This window comes from Delphinus delphis, chromosome 21 (genome assembly GCF_949987515.2).
Source record: "Delphinus delphis chromosome 21, mDelDel1.2, whole genome shotgun sequence".
Lineage (NCBI taxonomy): Eukaryota > Metazoa > Chordata > Mammalia > Artiodactyla > Delphinidae > Delphinus > Delphinus delphis.
Window position 1 is genome coordinate 5088075 of NC_082703.1, and position 13769 is coordinate 5101843.

The following is a 13769-nucleotide window of genomic DNA, read 5'->3' on the forward strand; positions in this document are numbered from 1 at the left end:
GAACCCTTTGACATAATCCATTGGTATAGTCCTTCTGATCTGGAGAGTAGGGTGGAAAGTAATGGAAAGTTGATTGACAGAGGCAAACAGAAGATACCAAAATATATCCCTAGGAACCTATCCTGAAGTATAGTCATCAATGTTATTAGATATATTTGAAGGGATATTGTGATTTGTGGATTTTTCTTAAAAATTGTATGTTTAGCATGGTCTAAGTGTGCTATAATAAGCATCTTACATTTGTTAAAAAGTGATAAAAGCATTTAGTTTTGAAAATAAAGTTTAAGCAACTGTGGAGAGTTAGCATTCTTATCAGTCATTATTATCATAATATAAATTAATTCAGTGAGCTAATTTATGTTTTTTTAAATGCATGAAACAGCATATAAAATATTATCTCCTATAATTAAATTATAAATGAGCACAAACTGTTCATTTATAATTGATACTGTGTGTGTATATGTGTGTGTCTTTAAAGACTTTCTTTTATGAGTACAAACATGGTTATAGCTATTGTTATATATGATTAACAAGTTATTGGGACAAATATGTTCTTGGCCTGATGCCACCAAATGAACCATACATTTACATTTTTGTAAAATTTCACACTTCACTTTTCATATTTTCCTTATATTGATAATGGTACCTGTAACATATTAGGCCAACATGGATGGCATTTCTGTGATTAACATATCTGATGTCTCTATTCTATTTTATCATGTGACTATTTTTAATAATTACATTATACTCCAGGTAAATAAATTATCTCCTAAAATGTGAATGTATACATGTATGGTTTTTTCCCCAGCACCCCAGAACCATAAGTCTGGAATCACTTGCAGTTATTATGGCTCAATTACTGAGCCTTAGTATGGGAATAACTTATGATGACATCAACAAATGCCATTGCCCAGGAGCTGTCTGCGTAATGAACCCAGAAGCAATGTAAGATGCTTTGCTTTTATATGCTTTACATATATAGTTTATATGAAAATAAGTTTGGTGTATTTTGTTTATGAAAGTCTATGCTATTAAAATAATTATTAATGGTCGAATATAAACTGTGGCCAATGACCCCAGATCAAAATATGTATTCCAGTGCCCCTGCTGCATATCTCAATATTTCTTGTAATCTAATGTCACACTTGCTATCTCATGTGACTTACCTCTACATTTATCACTGTTACTTGCATGATTTTATAATTTAATGCATGATTTGATAAGCCAAGTATGGGCTTGTGTTCGTTATACAAGAATGATTTATTAGGGAGGCGTTTTGCAGCAGTTATCATGCCTCAAAGGCCTACTGAAGTTTTTGCTATTATCCTCAGTATTTAGAATATGCTATGAGATTTTACGGAATTAGAACCAAATAGTCAGGAGATTTATGGAAACCATCATCCAGTCAGTGACTGGACCCAGTCTCTTATACTTTTTATTTATTTTATTTTTTTAAACTGTAACCCAACAGTACATTTTATTTAACAGTACATTTAATTTCTTTTATATTATCTCTAATATTTTGCCTTTTTTTCACTTTCCAATTTCTCCCCAAAGCACTTTAATCAACCAAAAAACTTAGCCTACAATCTTAATGAATGTTGAAATTTTTTTCATTAATTTTTTAACATAACTTTGATTCTTGTGTAGATATGAAAAAAATAGAAATTCCACTTAAAAATATATAATTATGGCCTGTATAAAATTGGTGGAATTATTAACACACATATAGAAACCATTCATCTGTGGAAATGCTTTTTTAAAAAGCTTAGTTTGACAAATTACAATCTTGCAAAAAATGCTTATTAATCATATCTTTAAATGCTTTGCATCATTTGAATAGCATTGCATGATTCTAAAATTTTGGACAACACAGACATTTTATTCATCATTGAATGGCAAAAAAAATGATGTGAAAATCTACTATTTAAAGGAAAATCTGAATAAAGAGGGCATATTTGAAAAGGATTCATTGCTGTCTTTAAACTGGTGGGAAACATCTTCTAGAATTATTCATCTTTAATGCCTTTTGACACTATCACATTCAGTGATTTTGCACAGGACGGAGTCCTAGTAGGACATATGCCTTTCTGAGGCAGGTGTCCTCAATCTAACCTTAAAATTTGGCTTATTAAATAGAAGTACTTAAGGAGTTTAACATGTTATTTTGTTTCTGTAATCCATAGAAAATACATGGCCCACACTGATTTTTTTTACAAAAGACTGTCATTTTTCTGAGGGCTCACAATCAGTAGTCCATGTTTTATTCAGTCTATGTATCCAGCGAGTCAGACATGCTACCTAATATGTTTCCGAATTTCAACTTTCTTTGACATTTTAATATTTTAATTAGGAACTTTGTTTCTTTAGATAAAGAAGTTGTCGTTATGAAACTGTGCTTTTTTGGCTCATTCGAAGGTAGCAATATATCTGAGCTTTGGAAACAATGACTAAGAAAAAAATGTTTAATAAAATACATTGAGATAGAACAGAGTATAGCTTTTTTTTTTTAATTTTAAGTAAAATGAAAGTAAAAGAGAATGGTAGTTTTCAAATACATCCACAAATTGTTGCTACTTCTCCCTTCAAGAGGTAGAGTTTAATTTCCCTCCTATTGAGTATGGGTTGGATTTGGTGACTTGTTTTCATCAAATAGAGCATGGTAGAGTTGATGGTGTGTGACTTTCAAGATTAGATAATTAAAGAGTTTGCAAATTTCTCTGTACTCTCTCTTTGATCAGGTGCCCAGGTTGAAGCTAGGTGCCATATCGTGAGGACAGTTTAGTAACTTTATATAGAGGTCCATATGGCCAGAAACTGGGGCCTCTTGCCAATAGAATGAAAGGGCAGATAAAAGCACAGCTGTAAACATTACTTCATATAACTTAAATTTATGGTTTCATTTAAGGCCAATGGCCTGCTCCTAGCTTTACAAAAGCTAAATGTATTATACAAGGAAGTTATGTATAAGAGGCTCTATTATCAAGGAAAAATGGGAGAATAGAGAATGAGAACATCCAGCAAATATGTGCAAGGATTCAAGCTGCAAATAAATTATCCAATTGGATATAATTATGATTGATAATCTCTTCCTAATGACAACATTCATTATCAGAAAGTGTACCCCTCTATAAACAAGTTCACACAGAGTAAACCTCTTGCATTGCCTAGTTCTCAATAATATTAAAGTTCTATCAATTTTTCTCCTTTTGTTTTCTGGTATTTAGATAGAAATCATCTGAGTTGTTGGCAATGTAATAATAAATCTATTATTTATGGTTAATATAATTAAAGAGTATATTCAAGCTGGATGCAACCACAAAAAACACCAAAATTGGTAGTTTGTCCAAAAATTTCTAATGTTTTTCATGGTCCTCATGCAAAAAACATTTTCCTGTAATAATCCACATGACTAGAATTTGAGTCTATTGCCTTAAAATTTAGTAATTTTATATTAGCTATATTTATCATTAGATTATAGACTTTTCTTCTGAGGCTAGTCAATTTACGGAAGCGACAGTTACATAAAAGTCTGATGTCTGATGTATTTTTAGTCACTCCAGTGGTGTGAAGATCTTTAGTAACTGCAGTATGGAAGATTTTGCGCATTTTATTTCAAAGTCACAGTCCCAGTGTCTTCAAAACCAGCCACGTTTAGGTTCAACATACAAAGTGGCAGTTTGCGGTAACGGAGAAGTCGAAGAAGGAGAACAATGTGACTGTGGGGATCAGAAGGTTGGTACTAATTTGGAAGATTACACACCAGAATTACATAAAAAATTATTAGTTAATTTTTATACTGTCACACTGCCATTTTACCTAATTTATCAAACTTCCTTTTCAACAAAGACCTTAAGGATGTATACTGGGATTATATTAATGAGTACACTTAAATATTGGTATATGAATTCAGCAGTTTGTAGATTATTCATACTGGTGATTTTCAAGGTCTTAACCCTATAGCTCAGCGGTCCTCAACATTTTTGGCACCAGGGATGGTTTCGTGGAAGACAATTTTTCCACGGACGGGGGCGGGGGTTGGTTCAGGTGGTAATGCAAGTGATGGGGAGTGATGGGGAGCGGCAGATGAAGCTTTGCTCGCTCACCCACCACTCACCTCTCGTTGTGTGGCCTGGTTCCTAACAGGCCATGGACCAGTACTGGTCCCCTGCTATAGGTGAGTTGACCTAGGTTTATACTTCCCCACTTGAGCATACACTTCCTTAGTATGTCTTTTTTTTTTTTTTTTTTTTTTTTTTTTTTTTTTTGCGGTATGCGGGCCTCTCACCACTGTGGCCTCTCCTGTTGCGGAGCACAGGCTCCGGACGCGCAGGCTTAGTGGCCATGGCTCACGGGCCCAGCCGCTCCGCGGCATGTGGGATCTTCCCGGACCGGGGCACGAACCCGTGTCCCCTGCATCGGCAGGCGGACTCTCAACCACTGCGCCACCAGGGAAGCCCTATTTTTGCTTTTATTTCTATTACCTTCTATGATTTATGTCAGAGAATATTTTGCCTATATTCTCTTCTAGGAGTTTTATGGTGTCGTGTCTTATATTTAAGTCTTTAAGCCATTTTGAGTTTACTTTTGTGTATGGTGTGGGGGAATGGCCCAACTTCATTGATTTACATGTGGCTGTCCAGCTTTCCCAACACCACTCGCCAAAGAGACTTTCTTTTCTTCACTGTATATTCTTGACTCCTTTGTCAAAGATTAATTGACCATAGGTGTGTAGGTTTATTTCTGGGTTCCCTATTCTTTTCCATTGATCCATATGTCTGTTTTCGTGCCACTACCACACTGTAGCTTTGTAGTATTGTCTGAAGTCTAGGAGGGTCATACCTCCTGCTTTGTTCTTTTTCCTCAGGATTGCTTTGGCAATTCTGAGCCTTTTATGGTTCCATATAAATTTTAGGATTATTTATTCTAGTTCTGTGAAAAATGCCATGGGTAATTTGATAGAGAGGGCATTGAATCTGTAGATTGCTTTGGGCAGTATGGCCATTTTAACAATATTAATTCTTCCAAGAGCATAGGATATCCTTCCATTTCTTTGAATTATCTTCAGTGTCCTTTATGAATATTTTATAGTTCTTAGCATATAAGTCTTTCACCTCCTTGGTCAGGTTTATTCCTAAGTTTTTTTTTTTTTTTTTTTGGATGCTATCTTAAAAGAGATTTTTTAAAAATTCCCTTTCTGATATTTCATTATTAGTGTAAAGAAATGCAACCGATTTCTCTATGTTAATTTTATTTCCTGCTACCTAGCTGAATTCATTTATCAGTTCTAGTAGTTTTATGTGGAGTCTTTAGGGTTTCCAATATATAGTATCACAACCCACTCATATCAATGGACAGATCTTCTAGACAGAAAAACAATAAGGCAACAGAGATCCTAAATGGTACAATAGAACAGTAAGACTTAATTGATATTTTCAGGACATTACATCCAAAGAAAACCAGAATACACATGCTTTTTCAAGTGCACCTGGAACATTCTCTAGGATTGACCACATCTAGGGCACAAAAGAAGCCTCAACAAATTTAAGAGCATAAAAATTATTTAAAGTATCTTTTCTAACCACTATGGCATGAAACTAGAAATCAACCACAGAAAAGGACATGAGAAAAAAAATGATTACATGGAGACTAAGCAACATGCTACTAAAAAACAATGGGTTAATGATGAAATCAAAGAGGAAGTTAAAAAATACCTTGAGGGCTTCCCTGGTGGCGCAGTGGTTGAGAGTCCGCCTGCCGATGCAGGGGACACAGGTTCATGCCCCGGTCCTGGCAGATCCCACATGCCACGGAGTGGCTGGGCCCATGAGCCATGGCCGCTGAGCCTGTGCGTCCGGAGCCTGTGCTCCGCAATGGGAGAGGCCACAGCAGTGAGAGGCCCACATACTGCAAAAACAAACAAATAATAAATAAATAAATACCTTGAGACAAATGACAATGAAAATACAAACATACAAAATCTACGGGATGCAGCAAAAGCAGTTTTTAGAAGGAAATTCAGAGCTATACAGGCCTTCCTCAAAAAACAAGAAAAATCTCGAATTAACTATGTAACCTACCACCTAAAGAGATTAGAAAAAGAAGAACAAACAAAACCTAAAATCAGCAGAAGGAAGGAAATAATAAAGATCAGAGAGGAAATAAATAAAATAGAGATTTAAAAATAGAAAAAATCAATAAAATTAAGAGCTGGTTCTTTGAAAGAGTAAACAAAATTGACAAACCTCTGGCCAGGCTCACCAAGAAGAAAATTGAGAGGACCCAAATAAAATAAGAAATGAAAAAGGAGAAATAACAACTAATAGTGCAGAAATACAACAACAACAACAACAAAAAACCATAGGAGAGTTGAACTATGAACAATTAGATGCAAATAAATTCAACAACCTAGAAGAAATGGACAACTTTCTAGAAACATACAGCCCACCAAAATTGAATCAAGAAGAAATAGATAATTTGAACAGACCAAGCACTAGAAGTGAAATAGAATCTGTAATTTAAAAAACTCCCTACAAACAAAAGTCCAGGACCAGACGGCTTCACAGGCAAATTCTACCAAACTTACAAAGAAGAACTTACACTGATCCTTCTCAAACTCTTCCAAAAGATTGAAGAGGCGGGAACATTCCCAAAGTCATGCTATGAAGCCACCATCATCCTGATACCAAAACCAGAAAAAGACACTACCAAACAAGAAAATTATAGGCCAATATCTTTGATGAATATAAATGCAAAAATTCTCAACAAAATACTAGCAAACAAAATCCAACAACACATAAAAGAGAGCATACACCACGACCAAGTTGGATTCATCCCAGGTTCACAAGGATGGTTCAACATACGCAAATCAATTAATGTGATATACCACATCAACGAAAGAAAAGACAAAAATCACATGATCACCTCAATAGATGCAGAAAACGCATTTGATAAAATTCAATATCGATTCATGATAAAAACTCTTACCAAAGTGGGTATAGAGGGTCCTTATTAGTTATCTATAGGTCTTTATTAGTTATCTATTTTATAGATAGTAATGTGCATGTGTCAATCCCAATCTTCCATTTATCCCTCCCCCCGACCCCTGCAAATAAACTTATGGTTATCGATGTCTTGGCTTTGGTGGACTCTGGGACTTCAGAAAATCCTACTACGAATATAGTCAAACCTACTGATATAAAGAACACTGGGTTTAGCACATTAGGTGACCAATAAATGTTAAATAAATGAATGAATAAGTGGTTTTATTTTTTTCTGTTTGCCAACATTTAAGTTAAGCATCAGTCTGTATATTATATAATATGTTGTCCTCATTAAAATATCTATTTAATGTAAATAAAAGTTGGAACATACTTCAGAGCATTTGATTTGCCTTTCAGGGTTGTGCAGCTCTGCCAGACCCATGCTGTAACCAAGCCACATGTAGACTCAATGTTGGGTCAGCTTGTGCTACTGGACCGTGCTGTAATGCTTGTGCTGTAAGAGCCTTTTAAAAATTTTGTATTACCTACATTAGTAATGTTATCATTTTTTATAATATTTAAATGTTCCCATTCTGCTGTACTCAATATCATTTACTTCACCCCACCAGTTTATAGCAAAAGGACAAGTGTGTAGGGCTTCCACTGATGAATGTGATCTCTCTGAATATTGCAATGGTACATCTGCAGCATGTCAAGAAGACATTTATGTTCAGGATGGGCATCCATGTGCAGAGAATCAATGGATCTGTGTGAACGGAAAATGTATGAACGGGATAAAACAATGTTTGGAAATATTTGGTGAAGGTATTTATCATAATTTGATTTTCTGTATATATTTTTTTCTGGAAACTGACTAACATACATATCTTTATATATATTAGAATAGACAAAGGATATTATGAAATGAAGCTATTAATATGTCAAAAATATATTAACCTCTAGAGGTATAAAAATAGAAGAAGATAGTATCACCAGGAAAAAAATAACTGAAACAAAACTCAATCATTCCAATAAAAGAAAGCACTCAGAGAAATTAAGAATTGGTGTAATTCAAGTATTTGTTTTATAATCTAAGATAAACAGAAGAAGAATAATATAATAATTAGAAACTAAAAACTAATAAAGGGGAGAAAAACAAAAGCAATTAACATTTGATTAACCCAAAAGAAGGCAAGAACAGAGTAAATAAAAGAACAAAGGATATGAAAATAAATAGTAATATGTATTGATATTTACATATTTAGCAATTACATTAAATATAAAACCTGTGTTAAATATTCAATTTAGGGAAAGGATGTAGCAAGAAGTGACGATGCAACTACAAGAAAATGACTAGAAAAATCAAGGTGTATTGCATTGATGATATTTTTAAAGGCTTTAGAGTACAGTGAAACCAAAGACAATTAATTTAAATCTCTGCAGGATAGAAACTTTGCCTATCTTAGGGAACAATTGACAGCCACTTATGTTCCTAGGGACATATGCAGACTCTGAAAGTTGAAGATCAAGCTTGGCTTAGCTAGAGATCTTCAAGAAAAAAGAAAGATAAACTAGAAAAGTTTTAGCAGTTGGAATTGAAGGGGAGGGGCTGTCAAAACCATAGGCTATTTTTCCATGAGGTGTCTGCATCTTTGGAACTTAAACGCTGCCCAGAAACTTGGTCAATTTAATAGATTAAAAAAAAATTTACAAGGCATTACGAATTTTCTTGTAGTCACAAGATGATCAAAGACCAAATGGTAGAGGAATTTTACCTTTAAAAAAAATCTTAGTCTTCCTCCAGAACCTTTTGCTACATTTTCTTTTTTTTTTTTTTTTTTTTGCTGTACGTGGGTCTCTCACTGTTGTGGTCTCTCCTGTTGTGGAGCACAGGCTCCGGATGCGCAGGCTCAGAGGCCATGGCTCACGGGCCCAGCCGCTCCGCAGCATGTGGGATCTTCCCGGACCGGGGCACGAACCTGTGTCCTCTGAATTGGCAGGCGAACTCTCAACCACTGCGCCACCAGGGAAGCCCCCTTTTACTACATTTTGAACTGCCTGTGTTGGTAGGCCAGGAAGCTATGCTGAGACTAAAGGGCATATATTTATCCCTGGCAAACTTTCAGTGAAGAGAAGATAAATGTTTGCAAGGCTCTCAGTTGGTAGGGTACAAGGGTCACACCCAAGATAACGAGGTGAATCCAGAATAAAACTGTACATCAGCCTTGGCCCATATAATTGCCTGATTGGACTTAGGTGATCACTGCCTTGCCCAACCCGCCTAACTGTTCCAACCATCATATAGTTGGATCATGTCTTATAATACATTCTGTCAATCTCTTCTTTTTGATTGAAGTGTTTAATCTATTCATGTAAGTAAGGCAATATTTCCATCTGCTATTTTGCTATGTGTTTTCAATATATCTTATACTTTACCCTCTATTCCTCAATAACCTCTTCATTTGTATTGAATAGATATTTTCTAGTGTAATAGTTTAATCTCTTTGTGGTTTCTTTTACTATATATATTTAGTTATTTCTGAGTGGTTTGCTTAGGTGTTACAATTACTATCTTAAGACATTCAATTAATATTAACTTAATATCAAAAGTAAACAAAAAGCATATATATACCTCTGTTTTCCCATCCCTTGTTCTATTTCTGTCAAACATCTTACATCTTTATGTAAGTCTAGTGAAAATGTTTTATAATAATTGTTTTTATGCAATTATCTTTTAAATTCTATAGAAGAGAGTCCAAACAATAGATATGTTTATACTATCTATTATATTTTCTTTTACTTTATTTGATAATTTACTATATTAGCATTGTGTTACTTCATGTAGATCCTGGTTACCTCCTAGTGTCCTTTGATTTCAGCCTTAAGGATGCACTTTAGTAGGTCTTGCTGGAAAGGTTTGCTAAAGATGAGTTCTCCCTGACTGTGTTTATCTTGGAATGCTATCATTTCTCCCTTAATTTTCTGAGGAGAGTTTAGCCAAATATAGAATTCTTAGTCTTTTCCTTTCAAAACTCTATAGATATCAGCCTACTGTCACCTGGCCTCCTTGTCTTTAATGAAGAGTGGAATCAATTTGACCATGATCTGTGGATCTCTTTAAGATTATTCCATGTGGAGTTTTTAAAGAAATCTTCTTGTAAAAATATAGATATAGGTATACATTAAATTTGAAAAGCTTTCAGTCATTATTTCTTAAAATACTTCACTGCCCTTTTCTGTTTTTTCCTCAGTTTGGGAATCCCTATAGGCCAATATTTCATACGCTTGATGTTGTCCCACTGGTCCATGAAACTATTTTTGTCATTTGATTTTCTTTCTTTCCTCATACTAGATAATCTCCATTGACCTATCTTCAGGTCAATAAAACCTGCCAGATTAAATCTATTGATTTTTAAATTTCTGTAGTGAAGTTTTTCATTTTAGTTAATACAGTTTTCAACTTCAGAATTTATATATGGTTCCCATTTTTATTTAAAAGTCTATATTAGTATTTCCCATTTAGTTTTTAAGAGATGGTTTCCCCTAGTGACTTGAACATATTTGTAACTTGAACATATTTGTAATAGCTAATTTAAGTCTTTGTCTACTGGATTCAAAATTGGGGCTCTCTGAGGACATTTTCTGTTGGCTTTTTTTTTTCTGGGTATGTAGCATAATTTCATTTTTTTGCATATAGTGTAAATTTTTTTAAAAAAACTAGAAATTTTAGACAATATATTTTAACAATTTTGATTCAGATTTCTCTAAGGTTTGTTGTTGTTGTTGTTGTAGTGTAATAGTTTAATCTGCTTATTTGTTTAATGACTTTCCTGGACGAATTTTTCCAGTTCTGTATTCTGTGCTGTGTGCATCCACTGAGTTCTGATAGTTCCACTGATAGTTTGTTGTTTTTTTTTCTCCCAAGTTCTTGTTTTTATTTTTAAGCCAGGCTTCCTAGGGATAACTCCAAATTAGTACAATTTAGTGCCAAGCCAATAACCCATCAGATACCCTTCAATGCCTTGACTCTTTATTTTCTACCCTATGCCAAGGATAGCTTCAAGCTTCAGGCAGTTTGCAAAACCGCCATAGCTTTCACTTCTTGCTTGTTCAGGACCTAAATATAATCCAGAGAAGAGTGACTGGGAACTTCCCTTCCTCAGGATTGTTCTTGGCATGTGTACATCTTTTTAGACCCAGTTATGTGTTAAGTTTTCAACATCACTTATGATCATCTAGTTCTCCAAGGTTTCCTTTTAAACTCCCAGCAGGCTCTTGTTTGCCTCAACTGCTGTAATGTTGCTGTCATCTTTCTATTATTTCAGTAATTCCCTGAGTGTAAGGCTCTTTTTCCCACTGAGCCGAGCTCTAACTCAAACCAAATAACAAAATCACCCCGGGAACAGAGATCTTCTAGGTAAGTGAAAGTTTGGAAAATGTTCAGACTGTGCTCTGGTGATTTTAACAAAGCTCAAAATAGGTCAGACCTCTTCATTAGCTGTAAGGCTGCTGGCTTTTGGCTACCCTGCCACTGAGGAAAGATGAAAATATCCCCAAAGTAATACAGCACTGAGCCTTCTGTCTTAACAACTGTATCAGCCAGGATTCCACCAGAGAAACAGAATCTTTCCCTGTACCCTGTTTATTTTATCTTTATATACCCAAATCAGATGCCATCCCCTCAGGCCAGAGCTTCAGAAAAGCAAAGAGGTCTCTCTCACAGCAAGACTAATCCTGCATTTTAGCCTGCTGCCTGTGCTGTGACCTGGGGCTAAAAACTTCTAATTGTTAGCAGCCCAGGGGACCCAGGAATGCAACCCCCTCCCCCCCCCCCCCCCGGCACTAGAGCCAGGTGATCTAGGGGTGTCCCTGAGAAGCACCACACATAAAAACCAGAGCACAGGATGCATGCAAAGGCTCCCCTCTGGGAAATACTGGCACTCTGGAGTGTGGCAGGGTGAGAACATGACATTAGCACTCACCCACCAAAGTCTCTGTGAAGGGTTAGGGCAGGTCCTTAGACATGGGTTTCATTAGAAGCCTGCCCCTCAGGCCACAGCTACTGAGATAAGCTGACAGGCCTCTTACCCAGAAAGACTGGGCTCCTCTGACTGCTGCCTCTTGCTGTGCCCTGGGTGTGGTAGCCAGTTAAGAACTCTGTCTCCTGTAGTTACAGTCTTGTAGGACCCTTGAGCATAAACCACGCATCAGAAGCATTTCACAGTTCTCTATAGCCTTGTGGGTCTCGTGGACATGAGTGCTTGTTGGTTATCAAAGCTGGAGGTTTTAGGGGCTCATCTTTCTGGTGCAGGTCTTAAAAGTTGTGGTGCCTGATGTGAGAGCCAAACACTTCACCCCTCAGGGAGGAGCTCCACGTTTTGAGTTCCCTCCCAACTGTGGATCGCCATTGCCAGGATGGGTTTCCAGCAAGGTGGTGTCTCAGCCTTGCCTACCTGCTTCAGTGTGGCTTTCCTCTTGTTGGCTCAGTGTGAAGTGGTCACTCCGCCAGTTTTCAGGTTTTCTTCACCGGAAATTGTTCCATATGTAGCTGTAGATTTGGTGTATTTGTGGGAAGTTGTGAGTTCGGGATCTTTCTACTTTGCCATCTTGAATTGGAACCTCTATTTCCATCAGCATTTTAAAGAGGTTACTCCGCTGTCACATGGCTTTCATATTTCTGACGCAAAATCCGTCATGTTGTGTCTCTTTTCTCTTTGAGCCATGAAGACACTCTTTGGTCTTCGGTTTGTAGCAGTCCTCATATCATCTGTTTGAATGTGCGTTTGTGTGGAGGGCGTGCACGTAATTCTGCTTAGTGTTCCTGAGTGCCTTGGAACTGTGGTGTACATACTGTATTATTATACAGATTTTTAACTTTCGGTGTATGTTTATATTTAACTGTCTCTCCATAATTATTTCAATTTATTTATTTTTGATACCTTGCCTTCTTGAAGATTTATATCCTTTGTAATTAATTTTAGTATATATGTACCATGGTTCTCCTACTCAATTACATGTAGATGTCTCTATTTTATATCTTTTCTTGAATATTTTACATAAAGGCATATTCCTAGTTAAAATTTTTTTCACTGTCTTCCTCTTCAATTTTTGACTTACAGAAACTGTGTCTTCATTCTAAATGCTTCTCTCATATAGACACTGCAATCTTATATAGATACATCCATCTTTTTCTTCTGTTAAGTATATGAAGTAAGAGACTAATCACTTTAATTAAATCAGAAACCAATGATTGTTAAGTTTAGTTAGAGTTTTGATTAGGTTCAGTCTTTATCTAGTTCACTCTTGTTTCTAGGGCATAACTCTCCAGGGCTTTCAACTGAGAGATTGTATATTTACTGAGACTCCTTCCCCAGGCAGGTATGTAATCACAATGCAGAAACTGCAGAAAAATATGCTCTGCTTTCTGGAAGTCACCTCCTTATATTTTAATCTCCTTCTCTTCACATGTTTAGAAGCAGGAAAATGTCTTAAGAGGGGACTATACTATATGTTGAGGCCCCCGAGTCTCTAATTTTATCACTATAGTCATAAAAGATCCTCCAACTTTGGCCTTTTTTTGTCCAATGGCCTGCTTCCCTAGCTAAGCTTATAATTTTGATTTCTCACACATAGCTATGTTTCCAAGTGACCTCTGGGATGAAAATCAACTGCTTATTTTCAGTTTACTACTGCCTCTAAGACTTTCAACTGAGATCCTGATGGGTCCACAGGGGCTCCTCTTATGCTGTGTCATTTTTCTTCACAGTTAAATCTCCCTATCAAAAG

At 36.0% G+C, this 13769-nt stretch overlaps 1 protein-coding gene across 3 annotated transcripts in view; it reads left to right on the forward strand.

Moving 5' to 3' along the window:
• Nucleotides 1-13769, forward strand: part of ADAM2 (ADAM metallopeptidase domain 2) — a 79185-nt gene that overhangs the window by 47838 nt on the left and 17578 nt on the right. For all 3 annotated transcript variants that reach the window (XM_060001527.1, XM_060001529.1, XM_060001528.1), the window contains 4 exons: nt 809-945; nt 3555-3735; nt 7401-7499; nt 7613-7808. In XM_060001527.1, the coding sequence (XP_059857510.1) occupies nt 809-945; nt 3555-3735; nt 7401-7499; nt 7613-7808 (613 nt within the window). The remainder of the gene's footprint in view (nt 1-808; nt 946-3554; nt 3736-7400; nt 7500-7612; nt 7809-13769) is intronic.